The 23,858-nt window shown below is 39.5% G+C and overlaps 1 protein-coding gene across 1 annotated transcript; it reads left to right on the top strand.

The window, feature by feature from the left end:
• The first annotated feature begins 335 nt into the window (after nt 1-335).
• On the top strand, nt 336-23,120 carry LOC115217808 (serine protease 30-like). The gene is made up of 6 exons (XM_036507783.1): nt 336-1,089; nt 3,456-3,624; nt 14,446-14,551; nt 18,284-18,455; nt 20,437-20,573; nt 22,548-23,120. Exons 1-6 carry the CDS (start codon nt 516-518, stop codon nt 22,746-22,748), a joined length of 1,359 nt encoding a protein of 452 aa, XP_036363676.1. The 5' UTR covers nt 336-515; the 3' UTR covers nt 22,749-23,120.
• Nucleotides 23,121-23,858: the final 738 nt, after the last annotated feature.

Here is a 23,858-nt window from a genome sequence, read left to right as displayed (position 1 = left end):
TGAATATATTTTCCCCCCAACTGTTGGAATATTTTCGAAATTACCTAGAATTTTATTTATTGGAAAGAAAGAGAAACGGATTTTAAAAATATTTAAATATTCTTATATTAATATGTATTTTTAACAGATTTTTTGTCCAGTCTCTAAACATAAAGGTTTAGAGGAAAAATACCCTATATAAATATGAGACATATGTACACAAATGCAGTTTCAGCCCCACACAAACGCGCGAGCACACATATATACACACATACACACACACGCATTGTCATATCTTTATGATCATGCAAGATGACTATTTCTTCTGTAATTTTAATTTTCAAACTATCAGAAATTTGAATTGATATTCAAAAGAAATATTAATTATAAATAAACGATGGCTTTCAATAATGTTCAATTGTTCGATCTTGTTCAAGAATATATAACCCTAAATAGTTCAATACTTCGTCAGATCAATACACATCTATAATGTATCAATGTAGAATAATATATGCGCATATATAAAGAACTTAAGAATGCTATTTCTACGAACCCTAACATTATTAGCCATTATATTGAACGTTTGCTCAAGGCGTAGATATTTCTTTCGTTGGCGTAGTAGACGTTTCATGCCAGTTGCCAAATTTCCGTGTACCTCAAAAGATATGCAATGGGTACGACATCCTTTCAACTGTTCTATGTATTTTGTATGTGGACACGGCGTACCTCATCAAATGCCACCCTGTCCCATGGACAGAATCTGGTCGAACAAAGTGACAAACTGCGTTCCAGTTGGTTCCAGGTGGGATGACTGCAAGACAGTCGGAAGAATGGAAATGAATTCCACAGAAATTAACGACAAAAGACCAGTTGTAACCGGTAAAACTACAGTGACACACCTCAGTACTTCCCCGTCTTCTGGGTTTTCATTCCTGCTCACTTCAGAGGTATCTACAACTGAAGTAACAATACATGCATCAAAATCCATTAAAGGCCAACCAAACGTTACTCCTACATCAAAGCAATGGAAATATTCTACATCTGGAAAACAACAGTGGAAAGAAAGGCAAACATCTGTGCAAGACAATCTTTCAACTCAAATCCCTATTGGTAAGAATTTCTGTTGTTTCATCTCTTATTTTTCAAAATTATTTCTTGACTTTTTTGTTAATAAGTTAGAAGAAGCAAGTCTGCAAGCTAGTTTCTATTCCTTGTTGAAACCGCCTCTTTTCACATACCCTGTTGAGGTACTTGGAGAAGGTAAGAAATGGTTACAACATCCCATTTCTTTAATTATTTCAAATCTATCTATGTATCTATCTATCTATCTATCTATCTATCTATCTATCTATCTATCTATCTATCTATCTATCCATCTATCTATCTATCTATCTATCTATCTATCTATCCATTTATCTATCTATCTATCTATCTATATCTATCTATCTATCTATCTATCTATCTATCCATTTATCTATCTATCTATGTATCTATCTATCTATCTATCTATCTATCTATCTATCTATCTATCTATCTATCTATCTATCCATTTATCTATCTATCTATCTATCTATCCATTTATCTATCTATCTATCTATCTATCTATCTATCTATCTATCTATCTATCTATCCATTATCTATCTATCTATCTATCTATCTATCTATCTATCTATCTATCCATTTATCTATCTATCTATCTATCTATCTATCTATCTATCTATCTATCTATCTATCCATTTATCTATCTATCTATCTATCTATCTATCTATCTATCTATCTATCTATCTATCTATCTATCTATCTATCTATCTATCTATCCATTTATCTATCTATCTATCTATCTATCTAAAAAAAAACAAAAAAAACATGTGACTCCATTGACCGAGGTTACCGTGGTCTTTTCCGTAGGCTTTTCTTTCCGCGGGTAAACCTCACCTGTCCTCCCCTTTACACTTCATATTGACATTTCTGTGATAACGATCCCTATTGATCAATTTTTTTTTTTTTTCCTCTCCCCCTTTTTATTTTAACCCCCCTTTTTTTTGTCCTCTTTCTCTCCTTTTACGATCCCTTTTGATCGAAACTCCCCCTTCCTATTTTTTCTTTTTTTTTTTTTTTTAAACCTTCAAAAGAAAAGCTCTACCTTGTAATTTGTTCTGTGTGCAGCCCTGTGTGGCTAATAAAGAAACATATCTATCTATCTATCTATCTATCTATCCATTTATCTATCTATCTATCTATCTATCTATCTATCTATCTATCTATCTATCTATCTATCCATTTATCTATCTATCTATCTATCTATCTATCTATCTATCCATTTATCTATCTATCTATCTATCTATCTATCTATCTATCTATCTATCTATCTATCTATCTGTCTATCTATCTGCCTATCTATCTAATTGTGTGTGTGCGTGTATTTATATGATTATTCTTTTGCTAACACTCTACGTGTGTCTGTTAAATATTACAATTACAAGTTTCCAGTATGATTTCCTGGTGCTTTCTTCTTAGCTTTTATCCTATATGGGCAACTTTCTTGAGTTTAAATAACTTCTCACAACTTCCTTGTGCTGAGTTTGCCTTAAACCAGTGATTCTCAACCAGGGCCCAAATGACCACATAGGATTTTGTTGCTAAAATTTATCTGCAATAAATCGGTTTTACTTCTACAATACACAAAATATTTTTTAAAATTTTATTCACTTCCTAATAATATTTAATTATAAAAATAGAGTAAGATCCCCCCACCCCCACCCGATGAATGGTTTTGGAGATTCCTCTGAGTGAAACAGGAACCAAAGAAGGTCCATGAGCAGAAAATGGTTGAGATGCACTGGGTTAGCTATATGTCCCCAACTATTCTTATACTTTTGTAGAATTTGTGAATTTTCTATTTTCATTACCTTTACATTGTTAGGTTTACAGCTCTTTTATTTTCTGTGCGTGTGTGTTTATTTTCCGCATTGCTTTATGGGTAGGTTTGGGAGTACTTGTAGTTGCTCGACGGGCAGGTTATCATAAATCCAAAAGTAAAGTTTGTGTTTGTGTCCTCTTCATTGCTTAGTAGTAAATACAGAGAGAGATAGAATGATGTTGTAAGAGATCAGAATTAGAGCTAGTGAGAGTTGTAGGGTGTGCGACATTGTCCCACAGTTGCTGACAGTAAACTTCATTTCTCTCTCTGACCAAGGCTGGTCAACCAGACTTTGTTGTCACCGACTGTGACTAATTGATTTTTGCTTGGGGTGTGGTTGCTTTTATAGCTATCCAGAAGGATAGACATATTGACATTTCATTGAGAAAGTGTTTCTATAGGAGCAAAAACTAAAATAAAAAAGCAAAACGAATGTTCTGCTTATTGAGGCAACGTGTTTGGTCAGTTTAGTGAGGAAGGCAGCACAAATCAAAGTTGTACATACCAAAAACCTCACAGATAATCAACTTCTTATTGTTTCTTCTCTATTTTCCAGCTGAATGTGGTGTTGCAACGACACATATGATAGTTGGAGGTATCCCGTCAAAGGAAGGCAAATGGCCGTGGATGGTTTCGTTACGCCTGACATGGGCCAAACGCCATGTGTGTGGAGGAACGTTAATTCATCCACGTTGGGTGATCACCGCAGCACATTGTGTTTTTGGGTAAGAAATTATCATTGCATTTTGGTGAACCCCATTGCCAAACCACTGAAAAAATAGATAAATAAATTTTAAAAAGGACTGGAGGTACAATCAAGTTATATGGTCTTTAGGTGGGTGACCCACTGTTCTGAATTCAAATATCACCAAGATGGACTTTGCATTGTATATTTGTCTAAACTGAAGAATGCCTTTATGCTTAAAAAAGATAAATCTTAGCCATTTCATAGGGATCTATAAAATGAATACAGGGATCAAAACAGGGCTGGATTAAGATCCATAGAAGACCTAAGCACTTAAAAGAATTTCAGTGCTCCTTTCATCTCCATTATCATTATCATTTAACATCTGCCTTCCATGCTGGCACGAGTGGGACAAGAGCCTGCACCAGACGTCTGTAACTGTTTTGGCAAGGTTTTTAAAGCTGGATGCCCTTTCTAACACCAACCACCCAGCAGAGTGGACTTAGTGCTTTTTACGTGGCACAAGCACAGGCAAGGTTTACAGTGTGGATTGGGTGCTTTTAAGTGGCACATGCACTGACAGAGTCACCAAGTACTTGCAAGACAAAAATAAAAACTCTTTTGAGAGGGAGGGGGTGCTCTGTTGTTGGATGATGAAAGGTTACAGTGAGGCAGAGAGACAGAAACAGGTGTCTTGATGTAGAGGAGGTACAAGGTTACCTGGCTGGAGAGAGAGGGAGAGATCAGGGATGGAGACAGAAACAGGTGCACTGCCGCAAAGGAAATACGTGGTTACCCAACCTGAAGGAAGTGCAGCAGGAGAGAGAGAGAGAGGGAGAGAGAGGCAGCAGGATAGAGATGGTAGCAAAGTGCCGGGCATACTCACAAGGGACAGAGATTAGAATATAAATGGGGTGGTTGAGTAAAGGAAGAGAGGGATATAGATGGTGGAAAGTGCCAGGGCATACCCTTGAGGTTTGAACTCCAAAATATAAATGGCAGGATATTGCAAAGGAAGTGTGATTAAAAAATGCAAAGTGGAGTGGGGGTAACCTGGGTATATATAGAGTTGAAGGTGGCTACCAGATAGCAATGATAGAGAGGGACAGGGCCATGAGGACAGGATTGGGGAGTGAGAGCTAGTGTGTTCCACCCACACATCACAAGCAAACTTTGCTTGTGATGTGTGGGTGGAAAAGTTTGCTTGTGATGTGTGGGTGGAACACACGGGTCGGGGGCTAGCAGATAGCAATGATACAGTGAGACAGGGCCAAGAGGACAGGATTTATGAGTGGGTGGTAAGCATAGTGCATCAAGTGAAAATGTGAGGAAGAGAAGAGATGTAGTTTGGTTTGTTGTGGTAGAGTGTGTGAGAAGTTTTCTTGTTATGCTAGAATTCAGTTTCACTGACATGGGTGGGTCTTCTCAAGAACCTCATACCTCCAATGTCATTTCCTGCACGAGGCCCAACATCCTGAGATCGATCCTTACCACGCCATCCCATGTCTTCCTGAGTCTCTCTCCTCCACAGGTACCATCCACTTCTTTATGCAGCTGTCCTCATTCATACACATCACATGTCCAAACCAACATAGTCTTCTCTCTTGCATGCTACATTTGATTTTGCCTTATGCCCAACTTTCCTCTCAATACATTTGCACTTTTGTCATACATGCACACTGATGTTGCACATCCAACAGAGCATACTGCCTTCATTTCTCTCCAGTCTATGCAGGTCTTCTGCATTTAGAGCCCATGTCCCACTACCATGGAGTATAGCCATTCACACACAGGCATCATACAGCCTACCTTTCACTCTGAGAGAGAGAGAGAGAGAGTCCTTTTGCTGCCAACAGAGGTAATAGCTCTCTGAACTTCCTTCACTCTATTCTTATCCTAGAAACAATACTTTAAGAGCATCCTCCACCATTGCTAATTTGGTCACCTAGGTAAAAGAAACCATCCACAACCTCAAGAGAGCCTCCTGGGCATTTGAGAGAGTCTAAGTCCTGTGTGCTCTTAGTACTTGTTGTTCCTGCACATCTGCCACATACAAAGATGACTTTATCTGTTAATCTACCTGTGCTTCCACTGCACCTCTTATGTGTCCATAGCTTACACTGGGGGCAGCAAATGGAATTTCTTCCAACTCTTTTCCTACATATTGAGCAGGGCCATTTACCTGATGGAATGATAGTTTTATCTTCTTTCTTGCTAACAACTTTCGTCTTTGCTAGGTTAACTTTGAGGCCCTTTGATTCCAGGTTTTCTTTCAATACCTGGCATTTCTTCTCCAATTCTACTAAAGATTCTGCAATAAGAGCAAGGTCATCAGCATATAGCAGTTCCTATGGGCATCCAGTTTTGATTTCTTCTGTTCTGGCCTGGAGGACTATAATGATTGAGTGGGCTGAGAACTGAGCCCTGGTGAACCCCTACTTGTATGCTAAATTCATCACTGTATTCATGGCCGACTTTCACCCTACTGACAGCACCACTGTACATGGCCTTTACAGCTCTAACAAGCCACTCCTCTACTCCTAACTTCCTTAGAGACCACCGTATAACAGAGTGAGGAACTCTGTCGAAAGCTTTCTACGGGTCGACAAAGGCTAAGTACAATGGCTTACTTTTAATCAAGTACTTTTTCTGCAGCAGTCTCACTAGGAAGATGGCATCTGTGGTATTCGTCCCAGATGTAAAACCAAACTGCATCTCATCTAGTTTAATTCTATTTCTAATCAGTTGGGCTATAACCCTCTCACTAACTTTCATGACTTGCCCTCACAATTTAATGCCTCTGTAGTTGTTTCTATCTAAGACATCACCTTTACCCTTGTAACAGCCATCTATCTTACTGTTACACCAGTCATTGAGGATGAAGCCTTCCTGAATAACCTGATTAACTATACAGGTAACTAAGCTGTATCCTATGCCACTGGAAATTTTAATCATCTCAGAAGTGATTCCTGATGGCCCCAGGGGGCTTTCCCTGTCTTCATATCCTTAATTGCCTTATCTATTATGCTGCTATCAACTCTGATGGCTGGTCCCTCAATTGGTTCGATATTTGGTTGACTCTCCTCCCATTCATTTTCCACATTTAGTAACCTTTCATAGTGATATTTCCATGCATCTTTCTTCTCTGAGTCACTAAGTGCAAGCATACCATTATCCATTCGTACACATTTCTCACCTGCCACATCTCTATTTTCTCTGATACACTGCTTTGCAATCCTGAACACCTCACGCCTCTGATCCTCAGACTGTAGAACATTTGCAAATTTCTTACCTTCAGCTACTCCTTTTGCTATGTACACCTGATGCCGAGCTACCCTTTTGGCTACCTGATATAATTCTCTGCTTCCACTGTTTTCCCAATCTTTCCAGGCCTGTCTTTTTGCTTTTATAGCACTGTCAACCTCCTTTTTTCACCAAAATGTCCCCTTTGGTTTAGCTAGGACTCTGCACCAACCACAGATTTCGTCCATAGCCCTCAGTAGATTGTCCTGCAGGAACTTCTAATTATCCTCTAAGCTATATGTCCCCAACTTTTCCTGTCTTTTGTCAGAAACTTCCATTAATAAATCTCTAAATTTTTGTCTGTTTGTTGGGTCTTTGAGCTTCCATAGTCTTCTTTTCCAGATTGGTTTATTTCTCTGAGTCTTTCTAGCTCTAATTCTGAAGTCACTAACTAGTAACCGAAGTTGAATTGTACACTCTTCACCTGGGAAAGACTTTGCATTTTTAAGCATCCGTCTATCTCTTTACTTGGTGAGGAGGTAGTCAATCTGGCTTTATGTGCTCACCAGACTGATAAGTGATTAGGTGGCTGGCTGGTTTTTTGAAGTTAGTGTTGCAGATCATGAGATTATTTGCATCATAGATATAATTCAAAACATAAACAATAATAAGCCATAAAATAAAGTTTTATTTTTCATAATGAAGCAAAACTAACAGTAAGATGGACAATAATATTTATTTTTGTATACTTCCACTTTATTTATATTTGAAAAAGTTTTCTCCCTTTTTTTTCTCAATTACAAAGTCTTTGATCAGACTCTCACCATGACAGCATGAACACTTTGTAATTATATTTCTGATCATATAAACGGCTTTGAATATTATTTTAGCAAGTTTAAAGTGATTTCGTCTGTCCTGTAAACCATTTACCATTTCTAAGTATTTTCTTAAGATAGCAACAATTTTGTGGTTGATATTTCTTCGTATTCTCTGCTTCTTAAGTATTTATATCATCATGTGTGTTTGAACAAACTGAAGAAAAATACAAAATTTTATGGTTTCTAGCTTTTTGTAAATGGAAAAACATAATCATGGAAAAAATGTCACAATTTTCCCTAGAAAAAAACTCACAATTCATTTGGCTGCATCATCATCATCAACATCATCGTTGTTTAATGTCTGTCATAAAGACAATCCCCATTATTTGGAGTGGTGCCCTCATCTTGTTGTTTTTACAACATTTCAGTTGTGTACATTCCAGCTTTCTTAAGGAATTGATATCAGAAATATTCAATTACATAAAAAATATTGTTAAAGTAATTAAACAGTTTTAAGTTGCTTATAACTGACAATACATGGCTTGTGCACAATGACAAGGGGATACATATCTAATAACATATGGAAACTTCACACTTTATTTGATACTAGCAGAGATACCCGGCGTTGCTCAGGATTCAAATGGCATAGTTTGCATATAATATATTACAGTTACATTAAAACAGGTGATAAAGCAAAGTGCAGCATTGACAACAAAACATTTGTTGAGTAAATGATGGGCTAATTTGACTAAGCAACATGCTATGCATCCGTTTGGAGGATCCCAGGTCCTAACCTGCCATGGAAAATTGGGGGGGGGATTTTTGAACGCACCGAAAAGCTGTCATTGGATATCCTTTGTGACAGTCACCGCTGCATCTAACACGACCAATCGTCTGAAGTTTTGATACCTCCTTCGGGTTTGTTGTCCTATGACACTCATAAAGTAAATTTGGAGGAACTGTGGCTGTTCATTTGTGTTTAACAGGGAACCAATGAGGTGATAGATTTGCCCTTGAACTTTGAAGTCAGTGTAAATCCATGTTCAACTATCTCCTTAGATTCACCAAACAATGTCATTTGAAGTGTAGAGTTGTATTGTCTGATATTGTTCAGAAAATCCTTTGACTGGATGGAAGTGCCTTCCAGAAGATCCATAAGAGGTTGAGGAGGAGCTGGTAGTGCTAGCAACCTTACCTGACCGTCTGAGCAGCACATGCCATTTGTTTCATTTTAAAGCCTTGCAGAAATGACAATTTGTGTTTAGTACACCGATTTGGACAAAAGTATCCTTTTTATAAGAATGGGATGGATCATATCTGAAAGTAGCTGCAGCAGTTGCGAAGAATGAATTTGTACGTAGTCTGTTTCTGAGAGCTATTCCATTGGACCTCTGTCTAATCATTAAAACATTGATTTAATGATCCAGCATTAAGTGCTGCAGCATGTATTTGCTGATCGTGGGAAAATGTCATCCTCCTTCTCTCTTGAGACTCTGTCTGATGTGCTGCATTATGTCTTTGCTGATCGTGGGAAAGTCTCATCCTCCTTCTCTCTTGAGACTCTGTCTGATGTGCTGCATTATGTCTTTGCTGATCGTGGAAAGTCTCATCTTCCTCTCTCTTGAGACTCTGTCTGATGTGCTGCATTATGTCTTTGCTGATCGTGGGAAAGTCTCATCCTCCTTCTCTCTTGAGACTCTGTTGATGTGCTGCATTATGTCTTTGTGATCGTGGGAAAGTCTCATCCTCCTTCTCTCTTGAGACTCTGTCTGATGTGCTGCATTATGTCTTTGCTGATCGTGGGAAAGTCTCATCCTCTTCTCTCTGAGACTCTGTCTGATGTGCTGCATTATGTCTTTGCTGATCGTGGGAAAGTCTCATCCTCCTTTCTCTTGAGACTCTGTCTGATGTGCTGCATTATGTCTTTGCTGATCGTGGGAAAGTCTCATCCTCCTTCTCTCTTGAGACTCTGTCTGATGTGCTGCATTATGTCTTTGCTGATCGTGGGAAAGTCTCATCCTCCTTCTCTCTTGAGACTCTGTCTGATGTGCTGCATTATGTCTTTGCTGATCGTGGGAAAGTCTCATCCTCCTTCTCTCTTGAGACTCTGTCTGATGTGCTGCATTATGTCTTTGCTGATCGTGGGAAAGTCTCATCCTCCTTCTCTCTTGAGACTCTGTCTGATGTGCTGCATTATGTCTTTGCTGATCGTGGGAAAGTCTCATCCTCCTTCTCTCTTGAGACTCTGTGATGTGCTGCATTATGTCTTTGCTGATCGTGGGAAAGTCTCATCTCCTTCTCTCTTGAGACTCTGTCTGATGTGCTGCATTATGTCTTTGCTGATCGTGGGAAAGTCTCATCCTCTTCTCTCTTGAGACTCTGTCTGATGTGCTGCATTATGTCTTTGCTGATCGTGGGAAAGTCTCATCCTCCTTCTCTCTTGAGACTCTGTCTGATGTGCTGCATTATGTCTTTGCTGATCGTGGGAAAGTCTCATCCTCCTTCTCTCTTGAGACTCTGTCTGATGTGCTGCATTATGTCTTTGCTGATCGTGGGAAAGTCTCATCCTCCTTCTCTCTTGAGACTCTGTCTGATGTGCTGCATTATGTCTTTGCTGATCGTGGGAAAGTCTCATCCTCCTTCTCTCTTGAGACTCTGTCTGATGTGCTGCATTATGTCTTTGCTGATCGTGGGAAAGTCTCATCCTCCTTCTCTCTTGAGACTCTGTCTGATGTGCTGCATTATGTCTTTGCTGATCGTGGGAAAGTCTCATCCTCCTTCTCTCTTGAGACTCTGTCTGATGTGCTGCATTATGTCTTTGCTGATCGTGGGAAAGTCTCATCCTCCTTCTCTCTTGAGACTCTGTCTGATGCTGCATTATGTCTTTGCTGATCGTGGGAAAGTCTCATCCTCCTTCTCTCTGAGACTCTGTCTGATGTGCTGCATTATGTCTTTGCTGATCGTGGGAAAGTCTCATCCTCCTTCTCTCTTGAGACTCTGTCTGATGTGCTGCATTATGTCTTTGCTGATCGTGGGAAAGTCTCATCCTCCTTCTCTCTTGAGACTCTGTCTGATGTGCTGCATTATGTCTTTGCTGATCGTGGGAAAGTCTCATCCTCCTTCTCTCTTGAGACTCTGTCTGATGTGCTGCATTATGTCTTTGCTGATCGGGAAAGTCTCATCCTCCTTCTCTCTTGAGACTCTGTCTGATGTGCTGCATTATGTCTTTGCTGATCGTGGGAAAGTCTCATCCCTTCTCTCTTGAGACTCTGTCTGATGTGCTGCATTATGTCTTTGCTGATCGTGGGAAAGTCTCATCTTCCTTCTCTTGAGACTCTGTCTGATGTGCTGCATTATGTCTTTGCTGATCGTGGGAAAGTCTCATCCTCCTTCTCTCTGAGACTCTGTCTGATGTGCTGCATTATGTCTTTGCTGATCGTGGGAAAGTCTCTCCTCCTTCTCTCTTGAGACTCTGTCTGATGTGCTGCATTATGTCTTGCTGATCGTGGGAAAGTCTCATCCTCCTTCTCTCTTGAGACTCGTCTGATGTGCTGCATTATGTCTTTGCTGATCGTGGGAAAGTCTCATCCTCCTTCTCTCTTGAGACTCTGTCTGATGTGCTGCATTATGTCTTTGCTGATCGTGGGAAAGTCTCATCCTCCTTCTCTCTTGAGACTCTGTCTGATGTGCTGCATTATGTCTTTGCTGATCGTGGGAAAGTCTCATCTTCCTTCTCTCTTGAGACTCTGTCTGATGTGCTGCATTATGTCTTTGCTGATCGTGGGAAAGTCTCATCCTCCTTCTCTCTTGAGACTCTGTCTGATGTGCTGCATTATGTCTTTGCTGATCGTGGGAAAGTCTCATCTTCCTTCTCTCTTGAGACTCTGTCTGATGTGCTGCATTATGTCTTTGCTGATCGTGGGAAAGTCTCATCTTCCTTCTCTCTTGCTGCGATAATCATTTGTTTCAAATATAATAGAAATAAGATGATCTTAGTGTTATCACATTAGAATTAATGAAACTATCATATCACATTACAATATGTTATTCTTTCACTTGTGACACATAATTCGGAACCAGTGCCAATGTTCGTCATCATCATCATCGTTTAACGTCTGCTTTCCATGCTAGCATGGGTTGGACGATTTGACTGAGGTCTGGCGAACCAGATGGCTGCACCAGGCTCCAATCTGATCTGGCAGAGTTTCTACAGCTGGATGCCCTTCTCAATGCCAACCACTCCGAGAGTGTAGTGGGTGCTTTTGCGTGCTGCCGGCATGGGGGCCAGTCAGGCGGTACTGGCAACGTTATATTGTTTATATATGTTATATTGTTTTAAACCAAATAAAAAAAAATTACATGTTGACACTCATGGGGTCTGATATTGTTACCTTGTAAAATTTGATTTGATTTGGTGGAGCCATTTGAGAATGCATAGGGAACAGACAGACAGACAAAGAATTTTATATATATCATCATCATCATCATCATCATAGATGTTAAATCCCTGAAACAAAGAAAAAAAAACCTGTTAAGTTAATTGTTTATTGAACTTTTCCTTGGTATTCTTTTTTCTGTAACTATTTTTCCTCGATTCAAATTTACGAAGCATTTATAGCTATCCTTCATTGTAAATAACATGAAACATTATCAACAATTTGAGGAAAAAGAAAATATCAGCAGTGAAGTTTTCTCAGACTGTAATGAACTATGAGAAGGCCAACTTGAACAGTTTTAGGTTGTTAATGGAAGGAATGCATAGAGAGGAAAGGGGTATAAGAAAAGATCCCAAAAGTGCATTTACCTCAAAGAAATATTAAGAAAAAAAATACTTGTTTTTGTTTAGTACCAAGTCATCCCTGATCATACACATGCTCACATGAAGATGCGGATACTGGTAATTTCATTGATGTTTGGCTCCAGATCAACACTGATGAAGCAGATTGAAGGTGTTGTCATTTAGCCCCAGGCCAGCCAACCTTGATCAAGTAGCTTTAAGATTGGTTTCAAATTTTAGCACAAGGCCAACAGGTCTGGGAAAGGGGCTAAGTCGATTATATTGAGCCCAATGTTCAACTGGTTCTTATTTTGATCAACCTTGAAAGAATGAAAGGCAAAGTTAACCCTGGCTGAATTTGAACTCAGAATGTTAAGAATGACAAAATGCTATTAAGTATATTTCATTCGGTGTGTTAACGTTGCTGTCAAATTGCAGCCTTAAATAGTCTGATAGACTGAAAATGATTTAAAGGGTCATTGTTAATAGTGGGAAGACAAAATAAAACAGACTGTAACTAATCTGATGGATGGCTGGTACTTGGAGAGTGATGGTGAATGAAGACAAGTCTTCTTAAGATTGGTGAAACAAGGTAAGTTTTTGTAAAGTGTTGGAAAATGAAGGATTAATCTTTGTTCAATGTTAATGAATGAAAACTAGTTTTGTAGTGCAAATGATTAAAGGTTAATCAAATTAGTGTGACTTTGTAGAGCGTTGCTGAATAAAGACTAATCTTTGTAGAGTACCAGCGAGTAATGATTAAACTTGAATAGAGTGTTGAGAAGTGACAGGTAGTCTTGTAGAATGTTGGTTTCTAAAAGCTAGTCTTTTTAGTGTTGACAAATGAAGGTTAACCATGTCTTTTAGTGTATTAAAAAAGGAAGGCTTATCTTTGTAGAGCCGTAATTTTCAACCATTTTTTGCCTGTGGATCCCTTTCATTCCTGTCTCGCTTGGATGGATCTCCATAGCCATTCCATGTTTAAAAAAGACCCATTATATTTTTATGATTAAATATTATTAGAAACTGAGGTTCATATGGACCCCAGCTGAGAGCCACTGCTTAAAAGTAATGGTGAATGAAGGTTTGTCTGGTCTGAAGTGTTGAGAAATTAATAGTTATGTTTGTAGTGTTTGGAAATGAAAGTAAATCATTGAAAAGTGTTGGTGGCTCAGGGCCAGCCATTGTGGAGTGCTGGTGAATGAAAGAGCTTGTTGATGGTCCCTCAAGGCATATCTTTGTAGAATGCTAATGACTAATAGTTGGCCTTTGTACAGTATTTGTAAATGAAAACCAGTTATTGTAAAATGTCAATGAGGTAAAATATTTGTAGAATGTCAGTAGTGTTTGCACACTTTGAATGAAAGATAGTCTCCAGATTATTAGCGACTGAAGGCTGATCTTTGTAGAGAGTTCAGAAATAAAGTCTAGCATTTGTAGAGTTTAGAAAGGAAAGAATAATGTATGTGGTGTCTTTCTGCAATGAAGATCAGGATTTCTTGAGTTTTGAGAATGAATGCTATCTTTGAAGAGTTTTTGTAGTACTTCAGTCACTGAAGGTTGCTATTCCGTGTTGATGTTGTAAAGTAAAGACTAGTTTTAAGACAGTGTTATAGACGGAAGGCTCATCTTTGTAGTGTGTTAGGAAATTAAGGCTAGTCTCTGTAGAATGTTGAAAAATGAAGGTTAACATTTGTAGATTGTTGGAAAGTGATGGTATTTGTGATTGATACTTTTATATTGTATGTGTTAAAGTAAAAGCAGGTCTGTGTAGGTTGCAAGTAAATAAAGACTAATCTTTATGGAGCGTGGGAATTGAATGCTAGCCTTTGTAGTATGAAGATTAATCCTTGCAGAGTTTTGATGAATGAAGGCTCGTCTTTATCGAGTGCTGGAAAGGAAAGATTAGCTTTTGTAGAATGTTAATTATTGAAATCTAGTCTTTCTGGAATGTTGCTAAATAAAGACTAACATTTGTACAGAAAAGTAGTCTTTGTAGTATGTTTATGCACTTATATTTCAGGAATCAGTTTGAGAAGGAAAGTGACTGGAGAGCTATCCTGGGAGAGTTCCAGCTTGGAGTCAACACTGGAAATGAAATGCATCGGAAAATAGATCTTATCTTACGGGTATATAAATTATTTCTCTTCTTTATTCTTTATTTTGTTAGTAAATCATCATTTAGCATCCATTGTCCTTGCTGGCATGAGTTGTATGGGTTGACCAGGGGTGGAAAGCTGCACCAGGTTCCAGTCTGATTTGGCATGGTTCCTACAGCTGGATGCCCTTCCTAACACCAATCACTCTGAGAGTGTAATGGGTGCTTTTACATGCCACTGGTATCTGCTACGACTGTGATTTGCCATCTTTATTGTTGAACAGTATTCAATCTTTTACCACCTCTATACTTTATACATATATTTCTACATTGCATCTCTACTTTGTATCTGTACATTTTCTAATTATGTCTCTGCACTATATCCTCACACTTCATCACTACATCTCTACACTATATTTCTGCACTCTCTCTATCTCTCTTTCTACTCTATATCTCTACAAATGTATTTCTATATATGTTTTTTGTTTTTTCACTATATCTCTTTGCCAAGTCTCTATACAGTATCTATACACTATTCTTTTCATGTCCATTATTTAAATTTTTTTTGGTGCTGCTTTGGGTTAGGCTAGACCTCTTAAGGCATCTTTCTATGGCAGGATGCCCACACAGTCAACAGTCCTTACTTCCTTCCAAGTAAGGTACTTACTTCACTGGTTTTCACACACTGCACCACCGGACTGCCAGACATAGTGTTTACACAGGGCATAGGTAACATTACTGCTACTGGAGTGGTGTAAATGCAAATACACAGACACACTCACACATAAACATACAAATATACTTATATGCACAAGGCACTTCCATACAGGTCCTATCAACCAAGTTTCTCTGACAAGAAGACACTTGCCTAAGGTCCCACACAGGGAGAACAAATCTGAAACATGTTTGTAGGGTGAATCCCTTAACCTACATGGCCTTTCTCTGAACCATCTCTCTACATTGTGTCATTGTGACTCAAGTCAAGGGGAGTGATTCTATATGGTTGCTTAACTTACTAAAAATAGTAGTTCAATTTTATTTAAATCACTTTGCCTTAAAAAACATATGTTAGGTTATGTTGTCCTGACTTCCAGTACACAAGGAAACAACAGAATGGCCATGGACGGAATGTCTTTGATTATAAGCCTCTTCAGTATGGCTGAACTAAAGCTTAAGAACAATAGCAATTCCATTATTTCCCTTCACACTAATCTCCTGACTGCATCGTCTCTAATCCTGAAAAAGCACTGAACTGAAACGGTCACTGCCTCTACATATGCTTGGATTTGAAAGACGAACCTTCACTCACCAACATTCTACAAAAAACCAACCTTCCCTCACCAACACTTTGGAAAAATTAGTCTTTACTCAACAACACTCTGTGAACACTAATCTTCACTCATCAACAATCTACACTAGCTTTCTTTCAGCAGCACTCTACTAACACAAGTCTTCACTCAACAACATTGTCAGAGCCTTGTCAAATCTTAGGAACTTGGACACACATCTATAGAGCTTGGTTGTGTTATTCCAGCAGTGAAGCAAGCATAGCATTCTCACGGTCAAACCAGTCTTGTTTAGTTGTTAGTTTTCTCAAGTAATATTTTAGCTTGCATTGTGACAATTTGCTGTGCTTGAGAAGACACGTCAAGCCAAGTAAAATCACTGTCTTCCACACATACAAGCTTGTCCTTTCAAGTGTCACTCAAAAAGCACCTGTGACAGTGGCGTCTAAAAAGCACCCAGCACACCACTCTGTTAAGTGGTTGGCATTAGGAATGGTATCCAGCTGTAGAAACCATACCACCACAGACTGTTGGAGTCTGGAGCAGCTCCCAGCTCCATGTCAAACCGTCCAACCCATGCCAGAATGGAAAACGGACGTTAAATGATGATGATTCAAACTGTATATCTTTTTTTTTTTGTGTATGTGTTTTCCATAAATCCAGAATCTTGTGTCCAAGTCTTTGCCATTCCTAACTGCAAACTTTCCACTTAAGCTGGCTGGTCTCACCTTGTTTCATCTCAGGACTATTTTGAAGACTGTCTTCCACTGAAGCTCTTCTCAGGGGTCCGTGTGACAGATGGTGGCACATCTGCCACTATCTATTGGTTCAATGTGTATTTCATCTTTGTTCATGCTATCTAGTTATGATGTAAGTCTAGGTGTCTATGTTTTGAGTACAGATATATCCAAAATCACTTTACATTCTTCCTTCTGTTTCAAGATGGTAATGATGAGGCTCTACTTAGAACATAAACAAGTTCTTCATCTGTGTTGCCACTGGGCCACTTCTAAGCTTCTTGCCAAATGTAGGAGTTAAAATCACTCGTTATTAACAGCATGACCTGAGGCAGTAACCGGCAGAATCCTTAACAAGTTGGAGAAAATAGAGACATTTTGTCCATCTTTACATTCTGAGTTCAAATTCTGCAGAAGTCTACTTTACCTTTCATCCTCTTGGGATCAATGTAATAGACTTCTTTCTCTCCTAAAATTGCTGGCCTTGTGCCAAAATTAGAAAGAACTAATATTGGTTCATTTCTCTTGAGATAAGCCACTTTTGTACCATCAGAGTTGATTACCATTATTGGAACACAAATACCTATCAAGGTAGAATAACATCCCTTTTTAATGGGAACTCTCAAACTCATAATCTGGTTGCTAATATTAGTTGATTGCTGGTCTAATTTGGCCATAACAGTGTTTTGTGGGTAGGGCTCCTGTCAATCCATCCATCTATCCATTTTCTTTACCCGCTTTTCCTGAGAAGATTGTTAAAGTCGTCAGGAACCTGTTTCATAAGGTTTTATCAGAAATAACCATCCTTACACTTTCCTGCTAGATTTCCCCAAACATGACCAGTTGAGGCAATGGATATTATCCAATCCTTTCATTCTTAGTCAGACCCTAGATCTCTTGCTAATTGGTTTGGCTTTTAGAATCCGTCTTGCAATTCTTTCCAACAACATTCTAATCCCATGTCCATAGTGCTGAAGCTGTGACCATTCAATGAAGATAAGTACCATCTCAAACTGGAGAGGCTCCTTGATCTCCAAGTTATGCACCCTGTCGAGTAATGGTACTCCAGAGATCGTTCAGAGGAACCCCATTTTGGTAGATTGTATTCATGATGTTGTTCTTTTGATCATTACCCAAGCGTTACTGTAGCAGCTCCTGCAATTCTAGTATCCACTTCAGCCACCTGTTTGCCATCATTCATGAGAATGGGCTCATCATACTTAAGCTTTTCCACTTGTCTCAATGAGGTTCCATTTACCTGCAAGGTCGACTAGGTTTCTGTTTGTTTTTCTATAGCAAACGCTAAGGACATAATATATACTGCCTTGCTCTTCTGCCTTGCTCTTCTGCATTCTCATGCAAAGTAATGAGGAAAACATTTTTAAAAATTTTATTTCATTTCTTTTTGTTGTTTCTGTTTTAGTTCCACCAAAACAGCTTCATTAAATATTTCGATTCATTTCACACAAATATTTCTCTGTGTTTTTTGGCTTTTCTTCTGTCTTCTTCACCCAATTTAATTATATTTCGTTATCTCCCCTCAATTAGCATATGTCCCCTTTCTCTCTCTCACTCTCCCCCTCCCTTTCTGTCCTTCTATTATTCCTTAAACATTGATCTTATTCTGATTTGATTGATTACAATCTGTTGCTAGTACATTGTTGGGATGGTAAAACAATGTGTTTGTCAAAACTACTACTACTGCTGCTGCTGCTGCAAATTCTTTTCTCTCAATTCCAGCACCCCAATTTCATAAATGGTGGTAATTATCCAAACGACATTGCTTTAATGCGTTTGGACCATCCTGCGGATGTCACTGGTTTTTACGTTAGACAAGCTTGCATCCCAGAAAAGAACGCTGGCTTTCATCCTGGCGATGAATGTTGGACAATGGGCTGGGGTGAGACAAAAGGTAAGATCTATTTTACCAGTTGTTTGGTGGTTTATAATGATGATGTTGCTACAAAGATTTAGAAACTAAAATGGATCCTTTATATTCAGGTTCAAACCTCACTGAGTTTTATTTTACATTTTAGTTCTTAAAAGGGGTTGAAAATTAGCATCAGTGATGTATTTTAGGGAGTAACTTCAATTCATCTTCTCCACCCACTATTCCTGTGACAGTTATAGGGATAGCGTTTAGGCATTTCCCCCATAGGGTCCTCTCAGAAGCATCTGTCACTATATTTCCTAGCTGGATTCCCAAGTGTGACTAACTCATGGCTTGGCTTCGTGAACGAAGATCAGGAAGGCTGTCCACGCTGCGTGCATGCACGCTCATGACTGACAAGTCCAATATGGGAAAGGCTGGTCCGTGAGCAGTGTCCACAGACGAAGGTGACATCTGGTGTGGTGTCAGAGGCGGCTCATGCCTTCCTCCTGCGTCTCTTGTCTTTAAGTGCATCTCTTCTTTGTTCCTCAAACTTGCTGACTGCATTGAAGATCGTGTGGTGCCAGACATCACGGTCCGCAGCCAGGTCTGACCAGCACTGGTGGTCAACATGACATGCTGTTAGAGACTTCTTGAGGCAGTCTTTGTAGCGCTTCCTCAGAGCTCCTCTCACTCGGTGGCCGGTGGAGAGTTCGCCAAACAGGGCAATCTTTGGAAGGCGATGGTTCTCCATTCTGGAGACATGCCCTGCCCATCGGAGGTGGGACTTCAGTAGCATGGCTTCAACGCTGGGGATCCCGGCCCGCTCCAAGACTTCAATGTTTGTGACGAAGTCACTCCAGTGAATGTTGAGGATGGTGCGGAGACATCGATGGTGGAAGCGCTCGAGGAGACGGATGTGACTGCGGTAAGTGATCCAAGTCTCTGAGCCATAGAAAAGAGTGGTGAGAACCACGGCCCTGTAGACACTGATCTTTGTTTTGTTCTTCAGGTTATTATTGTGCCAAACACGTTTGTACAATCTGCCAAAGGACCTATTTGCCTTAGAGAGTCTATTTTCAATTTCTTTGTCGATCCTTGCATCGAATGAGATGATGCAGACCAGGTATATAAACTGCTGAATTGATTTCAGTTCGGTACTGCAGATAGTGATGTGGGGTGGACGGTATTCCTCTTGGGGTGTAGGTTGGCCTAGAGGTGACTAACTAAGACTATGGATATTAACCAACCATTTCATTCTTGGTTCAACCCAAGGTCTGCTACTGGTTGGCTCAGCCTGAAGAATTTGTCATGTGATTTTTTTTCCCTGCAACATTTTAATCCCATGTCTGTAGTACTGGATCCGTGACCTCTTCATGTGCAAGAGAAGCAGCTTAATAAATAATAATAATAATGAAATTATTGTATACAGTGCTCAGGTGCATCACAACTTGTCAAAAGTGCGTATAAAGCATATGCAGTAATGTACAAATGCCTGGAAAGTGAACAATGTATGAGTCAGATATATGCTTGCGTGTGTGTATGGAGGGGAGAAAATCAGGTGTAGTGTTGGTGAATCTCAGGAAGCATGGAAGTTTTGAAGGATATGCATTGCTCTGACAACTAACAACTGATGCCGGCAGTTTGTTCCATGCTTCAGCAACTCTCAGCGTGAAAAAATATTTCCGAAAGTCATGGGAGCTGTGCTGTTTTCTGACTTTATAAACATGTCCATGGGTGTTAGACAGATGGAGTTTGAAAAGGTGCTCAGAGTTATTGTTTGTAAGATGGTTAATAATTTTATGGGGGTCTGCCAAGTCAGTTGCCAGACGTCAGAGTTTCAATGTATCCATGCCTGGGGAAGTAAGGCGTTCAGAATATGGCAAATGTATCTTGTAGTGATAAGTTCAAACAGCCACTTCCTAAGGAGGGTGTGTGTGTGCTAGGCTCTAGATCAGTGTTTAATGTTGCTCATCTGCTTATTATTGTTTCATTAATATAATTATCATCCTCTGTCTAATAGATTATGGAGACCAGAGCATTCTGCAAGAACTGCAAGTTCATGTCAGAAGTAATTCTGAATGTTCCATCCGGTGGGGTCGACGACGAATCCTCAATTCACATATTTGTGTTGGAAACGGTGATAATGGAGCCTGTAATGTGAGTATATTAGGGGTTTATTTTCATTTCTACTTCTGTGCTTGAGAAGATCCGGCAAGCCAAATGAGACCATAATCTGCGGCCTATGACAGGAGCGTAACCAGCCCACTTATGCCTACCTTCTTCTTTGGTCACTAAACTCTGATTGTGAAGATCTGTTGAGGCAAGTGAAATCAAAATCAAATTCGATGACTGGCATCCGTGCTAGGAGGGTACAAAGAGCACCATCCGAGTGTGGTCATTGCCAGAGCAGCCAACTAGCTTCGTGCCAGTGGAACGTAAAAGGGCAACATTCGAGCGTGATTGTTACCAACGTCGCCTTACTGGCACCTGTGCCAGTGGCATGTGTAAAATGATTCGAGCAAGGTCAGTGCCAGTACTGCCTGACTGCCCCCCCCCCCCACCGTGACGGTGGCACGTAAAAAGCACCCACTACACTCTCGGAGTGGTTGGCGTAAGAAGGGCATCCAGCTGTAGAAACTCTGCCAGATCAAGATTGGAGCCTGGTGCAGTCATCTGGTTCGCCAGCCCTCAGTCAAAATCGTCCAACCCATGCTAGCATGGAAAGTGGACGTTAAACGATGATGATGACGATTCATAAACCATCTCTCTCAAGTGCCCTGGTGGCTCGTTAGAGGCAGTAGATAATTTCTGCTACGTAGGGAACCAGAATTGTAGTGATGAATGGAGAGTGTAATAGGATGGAAGAATGTCAGAGAGCTTTGCCCTCTGTTGGCTACGAACAGTTTCTCTCTCCAAGGGAAAGGAAGATGGTATCCTGCTTGTAAAGGGCGGCGAGCTGGCAGAAACGTTAGCATGCCGAGTGAAATGCTTAGCGGTATTTCGTCTGCCATTACGTTCTGAGTTCAAATTTCGCTGAGGTCGACTTTGCCTTTCATCCTTTGAGGGTCGATAAATTAAGTACCAGTTACGCACTGGGGTCGATGTAATCGACTTAATCCGTTTGTCTGTCCTTGTTTGTCCCCTATGTGTTTAGCCCCTTGTTAGTAGTAAAGAAATAGGTATCATGCTTGTATATGCACAACACTTCTACATGGGAGTGAGATGTGGGCCCTGAATGCAGACAGCTTCCCCTGACCCCCATAAATCTTGCACCCTGGTCCCTCCACCTAGACTCCTGCACACATCCATTCTCCTCTTCCTCAATTCTTCACACACCTCACCTCAAGCTTCTCCTCAGGCCGTCGGCCATCATAAGGCAAGTCATACTTGCATGACCCAAGATGTGGGTTTGCACCTTCCTTTTTCAGGTAGACAGGGGCAGCCCATACCAACCTTTGGGCTGGCTGGTGTCCATGCTTCTTTGCTTTTGTCATTAGGCTTTTCAGAGCTGGATTTTCTAATGATGAGCATGCCCTCGCTTGCCCCAACCTCAGTTTCTAGACATGAGTGGTTCTGAGACCAAGGCCTCCACCACGACTTTGAAGAAATCATCATCATCGTTTAATGTTCGCTTTCCATGCAAGCATGGGTTGGACAAATGACTGGGGGCTGGTAACGATCACGCTTGAAAAGTCTTGATCACTAGTCATTTCCTTGGTGAGGCCTATGGAAAACTAGCCCAGGAAGGCAGGGATTCTATTCCCTGCTGAGACCCCTTTTGGAGCCCCACCTCCCCCAAATATTTGACAGAATGTTACCTGAAAGAAATGGAACGGTTATATAACAATATGTATTTACAGAATGCTATGGATTCCGATTTGGAATAAACCAGGCAATTGAAATGCATGAATTGACCTTTTGAACTTTCCATTAAGTTATGTTGACTGTGTGTGTGTGTGTTTGTATCTGTGTGTGCAACACTATATGCTTTATAAAGTACATCTAGACTATTTATAAGTCTATCTATTTGCCTACCTTTGTATTGCTGTATCTGCAATGTCAGTCAGTCTCTTATTCTATTTATATGCGTCTGTTTGTTCACCCATTTAACTATCTGTTCATTATTTTCAGGGAGATTCTGGTGGGCCATTAGTTTGTGTACGTAATGGCTATTACTATCTCGTTGGTATCACATCTTGGGGAGTGAGTGGATGTCGAACATCTGGATATCCCAGTGTCTATACACGTGTTGCCTTCTATTCTGACTGGATTCACCAAAAGTTCTCCAACTACACAAACATTGAAGCTAAGGATGAACCTTTTCAACAATAAATTTACTTCAGTAGAACCAAACACTGCTGAACATGGATAAACTCTCTCATTTTATGAAGTGCAAGTTCTCATCACTGTATCTCTGATGCCAAATCATCAAAACAGAACAAAAAAAAAAAAAAAATATATATATATATAGTTAAAGAGGAGGGAATGAAGAATGGCAAGAAAATGTTTTAAGCAGTAAATATTGATTTCTGTAGATTTCTTGTCATTTAAAACCTGAAATGATATAACATGAAGATCTGAGAATTCTAATATGTCTGTGATAACACTGAACACAGTTAGCACAGCTGTACATTATTAATGTCTCACAACAAGATCATTTGCTGCTCTACAAAAATATCGGTAGTCATCTCTTTGGTCGATTTTTATTCTCATTTAAATATATTTTGAAATACAGTTGGAAAAAAAATATTTACTGTTGAGGTTAAAGCTTTCGTTTGAAATTCAAGATTTATGGCATAACATCTATATACATTAAAATGTAAAAATGTGTTAAAAAAAGTAAAAGAAAAGGGAAACTCAACACATGTAGAGTTTAATATTGTTGGACAGATAATCATGACATTTAAACTTTGTTCGTTCTCTGACAAACAGTTTAGCTTGATATATCAGGCTTTTCTGTCTTCTTATATCATGAGGACTTAATCAATTTGCTGACATTTTGGGGGAAACAGAGAAATTATATATATATATATATATAGATATATATATATATATATATAGATAGATATATATATTTGCATATGAAGGCTACCATTGGTTTCATGTTAAGAAAAATATCACAATATCTTAACAATTTTTCAAACTGATCTCATTGCGGAATGATGTTCATCTTCATTTTGGATGAAAACACAATGTCTCGGGAAAGGTCTCATCAAGCACTCATTCTCATCATTCGACGTGTACACACACACACAAAAGTACATAGGTACTAAGCAAGGTGGAAAAAATAGTACCTGAACACCAACGGTAGAGTAAAACACTTATTTTATTAAAGCTGGAAAAATCTTCACAAACACACAGGTTTCATTTTGGCTTTAATAAAATAGTGTGTGTGTGTGGGAGGAATACTTGCACATTAATTTCATGAGCAGGTTGTTCCAT

This window comes from Octopus sinensis, linkage group LG12 (assembly GCF_006345805.1).
Source record: "Octopus sinensis linkage group LG12, ASM634580v1, whole genome shotgun sequence".
In the NCBI taxonomy this organism is placed as follows: Eukaryota; Metazoa; Mollusca; class Cephalopoda; order Octopoda; family Octopodidae; genus Octopus; species Octopus sinensis.
Note: the sequence above shows the minus strand (reverse complement) of the source record. Positions and strands in the feature narration are given on the sequence as shown.

Coding starts and splice junctions, on each gene's coding strand:
- LOC115217808 (XM_036507783.1), top strand. CDS start 516: ATGCTATTTCTACGAACCCTAACATTATTAGCCATTATATTGAACGTT. Junction 3,625..14,445: donor GCAGCACATTGTGTTTTTGG/GTAAGAAATTAT, acceptor CTTATATTTCAG/GAATCAGTTTGAGAAGGAAA. Junction 20,574..22,547: donor GTGATAATGGAGCCTGTAAT/GTGAGTATATTA, acceptor CATTATTTTCAG/GGAGATTCTGGTGGGCCATT.